This window comes from Medicago truncatula, chromosome 4 (assembly GCF_003473485.1).
Source record: "Medicago truncatula cultivar Jemalong A17 chromosome 4, MtrunA17r5.0-ANR, whole genome shotgun sequence".
Lineage (NCBI taxonomy): Eukaryota > Viridiplantae > Streptophyta > Magnoliopsida > Fabales > Fabaceae > Medicago > Medicago truncatula.
The window spans coordinates 19,863,476-19,869,475 of record NC_053045.1 but is presented as its reverse complement, the minus strand read 5'-3'; the positions used below and the strand labels follow the sequence as shown (position 1 = coordinate 19,869,475).

The window sequence follows — 6,000 nt, the reverse complement described above, 5'->3', positions numbered from 1 at the left end:
AATGAGCTGTATAACTTGCTGCCCACTTCTGATGATGTCATGTCCTTTTGCTTTAGTGATGTCATGCTTAAGTAAGCCATGTGATCTTATCCATGAGAGATTAATGGGCTTTACTTTTCCAAATGGGCTTAAAGCTTTTCTTATGGCCCAATTAAAACATAATCAGTCATGCTTTCTTGTTGTGCAGACTTGTTCACTTTTGATGTACTGTTCCATTTTCATCGTTTTCGCCAGAACGTTCTCATTTCATTCTCATGAAACAAATTCTCACAAAACGAATTAGTAGATAACAAGATTAAATAAATATAATATGTTTGTAATCTTTAAAACATCAAATAAGGATTTTGTCTCAACAAAAAGCAGGATTCGTGTGGGAAAAAGAATTTAGAGACCATGATTTCGTGATGGTCAACCAACAAGAAATTCATATAGAAAATGAAGATTTGCTCGAAATTAGAGCCCAAGCATACAAAAAGGTTGCTGATAGCCTTGTACCTAACATTCCTAAGTATGCTACCCCACAAACTGGGGGGGGTGCAAAAAATTGAAATTATGACTGAGCCCAATATTTGGGAAAAGATTACGGCCTACTTGGCCGAAAACGAACTCCAAACGGCCAAAGAGGCCGAAGATTTGAAGCAAGAGGTGATCGAGAAGCTCGTGGACGGATCCACATACGACGGTGTCGAAAACTAGAAATTGGATTGCATTTATGATGATGAACCGTTAGGCTTCGAAGAGGATCCTATGGGATCCACTACAAAAATGAAAGCGCAAGATCCCCTCGAGGAAATCGACTTGGGAGTTGGTACTGTCAAAAGACCTACTTATGTAAGTGCCAAAATCCTTGAAGGATTCAAAAATCAAATTGCAGAGCTACTAAAAGAATACAAAGATTGCTTTGCATGGGATTACAATGAAATGCCTGGTTTAAACCGGGAAGTGGTAGAATTAAAATTACCAATTCGACCAGACAAAAAGCCAGTCAAGAAAATTCCCCGTCGTTTCGCTCCACAGATCCTACCAAAGATCAAAGAAGAGATCGATAGACTGCTGAAATGCGGTTTTATCAGGCCTGCAAGTAATGTAGATTGGCTAGCAAATGTAGTTCCAGTTAAAAAGAAAAATGGAACCATAATGGTATGCATAGATTTTAGAGATCTGAATCTCGCTACCCCTAAAGACGAATACCCAATGCCGGTAGCAGAAATGCTAGTAGATTCAGCGGCGGGTTTCGATTACTTGAGTATGCTAGATGGATATTCTGGCTACAATCAAATCTTTATTGCAGAAGAAGATATCGCTAAGACCGCATTTCGATGCCCAGGGGCATCAGGGTGTTATGAATGGCTAGTAATGCCATTCGGTCTAAAAAATGCTGGTGCTACGTACCAGAGAGCGATGAACTTGATGTTCCATGATTTTATAGAAAATTTTATGCAGGTTTATATTGATGATATTGTAGTGAAATCTTCTTCAGAAGAGAGACATTTGGAATATCTACGCCAATCATTCGAAAGGATGAGGAAATATGGATTGAAAATGAATCCTTTAAAATGTGCATTTGGGGTTTGTGCAGGTGATTTCTTAGGTTTCGTCGTGCATAAAAAAGGAATCGAAATCAACCAGAACAAAACCAAGGCAATAATCGAGACCAAAGCTCCTTCTACAAAGAAAGAGTTGCAGTCTCTACTAGGCAAGATCAACTTTCTCCGGAGGTTTATATCAAACCTAAGTGGCAAAACACAAGCTTTCTCACCACTACTCCGACTAAAGAAAGATGATGTTTTCAAATGGGAACCAGAACACCAAAAAGCTTTCAATGAAATCAAGTCATATTTAGTAAACCCTCCGGTTCTTTCTCCTTTGTTGAAGGGCAGGAGAATGAAGTTATATATAGCAACGTCAGATAGCACCATAGGAAGTATGTTAGCACAAGAAGATGAACATGGCACAGAAAGGGCCATTTACTATTTAAGTCGTGTACTTAATGATGTTGAAACAAGATATCATCCTAGTGAAAAACTTTGTTTGTGCTTATTCTTCTCATGTACAAAACTTAAGCATTATATAAAGTCTTTTGACGTTTATGTTTATTCCCATTTTGATATCATTAAGCATATGTTGTCGAAACCAATTCTACATAGCAGAGTCGGAAAATTGGCCTTGGCATTGACAGAATATTCATTGACTTATCAATCATTAAAAGCTGTCAAAGGCCAAATTGTGGCCGATTTTATTGTAGATCATTCAGTAGATGAAGTTTTGACAACTGAAATAGAAAACCATCCGTGGAATTTATATTTCGATGGTTCTAGTCATAAAAATGGTACTGGCGTGGGGATAGTGATAGTCTCGCCCAAACACCATATATTTAAATACATGTTTCGAATTAATCAGCTTTGCTCTAACAATGAGGCAGAATATGAAGCCTTAATTACAGGTCTAGAAATCGCACTCAAACTGGGGGCAAGATACATCGAAATCAGAGGAGATTTTGAACTTGTCCTTAGACAGATGACAAAAGAGTATAGGTGCGTTAAGGAAAGTTTGGTCACCTATCATGCAATAGCTAGCAGATTGTTAAAACAGTTCACCCACGTGGAAATTCGGCACATACCTCGAATGGAGAACCAAGCTGCAAATGATCTGGCACAGAGGGCCTCTGGATACAAAATACCGAAGGACCAGATGCAAGAGCCGATAGAAATTAGAAACAGACGAAATTCGATGGATTTGTTCTCTGGCAAATCGTTAACGCCAAAACTTGGGGGGACTGAAGCAGGCCAAATGTCCATAAAAGGTACAGATTTTGTCCAAATTTTTGTCATTAACGATTTAAATGAAAATGATTGGCGAAAACCTATAATAAAATATCTGGAAAATCCAGATGGAACCACCTGTCGAAAAGTGAAATACAGGGCCTTGAGCTATGTAATTATGGGCAATGAATTATTTAAAAAGACTTCAGAAGGAATTTTGTTGAAATGCCTAGGCGAAACAGATGCATATCTGGCTGTTTCGAATACACACGACGGAACTTGTGGAACACACCAAGCGGGCCATAAAATGAAATGGCTTTTATTTCGACAAGGGTTATATTGGCCAACTATGCTCAAAGATTGCGTAGAATTCGCGAAAGGATGCCAAGGATGCCAAAAATATGTTGGAATTCAGCGCGTCCCGGCAAGTGAACTTCATGCGATAGTCAAACCTTGGCCATTTAGAGGATGGGCTTTGGATGTGATAGGGGAAATCAAACCCACTTCATCGAAAGGATATAGATACATTTTAGTAGGAATAGATTATTTCACAAAATGGATAGAAGCAATTCCCTTAAAAGATGTTACTCAAGAGGAAGTTATAAGTTTCATCCAGGAGTTCATCATCTATAGGTTCGGTATTCCAGAAACCATAACCACAGACCAAGGATCCGTATTCACTGGTCGAAAGATGGCGAAATTTGCCGAAGATACAGGCTTTAAATTGCTAACCTCGACGCCATATTATGCACAAGCAAATGGTCAGGTTAAAGCAGCAAACAAAAATATCATTGCCATTATCAAACAAAAAATAAAGGCAAAGCCGAAGAATTGACCTGAAATTTTAGGCGAAGCTTTGTGGGCATGTCGAACATCTCCAAAAGAATCGACAAACACCACACCTTTTAGGTTGACATTTGGTCATGATGCTGTGTTACTAGTAGAGATTTTGCTGCAATCAGTCAGAATCCAGAGGCAATGCGAAATACCAGTTAATCATTATTGGGACATGGTCATAAACGAATTGACCGATCTCGATGAAGAAAGATTATCAGCGTTAGAAGTCCTTGCAAGACAAAAAGAAAGGGTAGCAAAAGCATATAATAAAAAGGTAAAATCAAAATTTTTCGCCCAAGGAGATTTGGTATGGAAAGTCATTTTACCAATGGATAAGAAAGATAGAGTTTTGGGAAAATGGTCACCCAGTTGGGAAGGACCATGGCGGATATTGAGAGTCTTTTCGAACAATGCATATGAGATCGAAGAATTAGATGAAGATCGAAGGATCTTGCAAATAAACGGAAAGTACTTGAAAAAGTATAAACTGACATTACAAGAAATTAAAATTATGCAGGAATAATTCGAAAAGAAAAGTTCCAACGTAGCATTTCATAAGGCCAACTAATGGGCGTTGTACAAAAAGGAATTCCAAAATGGGCTCTAAAGAGCGCAAAATAAACCATTACAAAAGAAATGCTACAAAAGGAAATTAGAAAATTCTAAAAGGATTTTTCTTCGATGGAATGACCTACATAAGTTGGCCAAAGCCAAAAAGGTCGAGAAACCACCGAAGCTCACTATCAAGACGACATCGAAGGCAGAAACGCTGAAGATTGTATAGTTCATCCTCAGCAGGATGAAACCCTCGATAGTTGCGTCTCAGCCCATCTCTAGGGCAGTTGTGCCAGTTGTTGCAGAATCGGCGACGAATTAACTGGGGCGGCAGCAACCTCTTGTACCAGCCTGAAACGAAGCGAAAGTGGGAGTCCCCTCCTGTTATCTCCCTGCGATAACGCGCAACATTCTTTGTCTCCAAAAGAGACCAGAAGTCATTGAAGAGTTCAGTGATATCAGGAGTGATACCGTCAAGCGCCCTCAGCATTACATCAAAGTAAAGAGCGTTTACGGAACCAGCGTCCATAGCATTCCTAAGCAAACGTTTGACAGTAGGAATGCATGGCTCAACATCTAGCATGTGTTGAGTGCATCTAAAAATACAAAACATGGGATTCCCATGTTCCCACAAACAAAGCTTGAAATCCAACTTCGGATGGGTAGGTTTCAGATCGGTGAGTAGCCTGATGCAATCCTCACCAAAGGCTCTTAAGACCTTACGATCTCTACAGAGAGCAGCAATTCTCTTGTTTTGTCTTTGAAAGCTAAAAAGATCAAGCATGTTGTGCTTGGCAACCCTTGCAGCAATGTCTATGATCAGATCATCACTCAAGCAACTTATGAACTCCATGAAGAAAAATTTGTTTATGGAAAAGTGTTTAATGAACCGAAGAAAGATAAGTGAGAGATGAAAAACACAAGACAAAGAGGATGGTATTTATAAAATAAGTGGGAAGTTGAAAAGTGGTTTTTTCTCTTTGAAACATAAGCGACGGTTCCTTTTCTTGATCATCATAGATCATAAGAAGACACGTGGCATCAGAGTGATACCGTGATTCAAAGAGCCTTGGAGAGGAAGTTGTAAAAAACTTTATGTTTTATCTTCCCTAAAAAAGAATCTCATAATTAGATTTTTTTGGAAGAGTTACGGTTCCCAAGACAAGCTAATCCTACCAAGTTAGGAAAAGACTTTTTAGTTTCTCATCATTATAGTTGTCTTGAAATTTGTTCCATTAAGAGAGTAATTAAAAATATATATATACATTATATATAAATACTCAAATAAAATATTGTGTTAATGTTAAAACGGTTGCTAAACCGTTACAAAGTAAATACATACACAATAAGAAGGAACAAAATAGAAATTAAAACTCCCATAATAAGTTCGATACAAAATGGTTTACATCTTAAAACCAGAGGTGAGTTGATGCAGTTGCTGTTTTAAACCGTCAAGATGGTCATCAAGGGCTTTGCCATGATCAGTGAGGAGTGCTATTTCTTGCTGGGAAGATTTCGATTCCTTGATCTTCTTGATGGCAATTTGAGCCTCTGACTTCATTAAACCTTCTTTAGCCAAAAGTTCGGCTTTCTGATCCTCTAACGTACTACTCAATTTTGGCCTTATACTGGGCAATTGATAAGTCAATGTCTGCCACTTGAGATTGGATCAGAGGGGTTTCTTGTCGAAAAGCCTCGAGCTTGGTTTTGAATTCAGCAATTTCATCCAAAAGCTAATCATATCGAAGAGTTTGTTCTTCAAGTTTAACCTTACCATCTTTTCTCCGAAGACACCCCTGCTTGATGTTATCCAAAAGAGGCTCTAGAGCTTTGAAAAAATGTTGGA

General features: G+C 38.5%; 1 protein-coding gene across 1 annotated transcript; it reads left to right on the top strand.

Moving 5' to 3' along the window:
• The first annotated feature begins 765 nt into the window (after positions 1–765).
• Positions 766–3,597, top strand: LOC112418359 (uncharacterized). The gene has a single exon (XM_024774666.2). It carries the CDS (start codon positions 766–768, stop codon positions 3,595–3,597), a length of 2,832 nt encoding a protein of 943 aa, XP_024630434.2.
• The last annotated feature ends 2,403 nt before the right edge of the window (positions 3,598–6,000 follow it).

Coding starts and splice junctions, on each gene's coding strand:
- LOC112418359 (XM_024774666.2), top strand. CDS start 766: ATGAAAGCGCAAGATCCCCTCGAGGAAATCGACTTGGGAGTTGGTACT.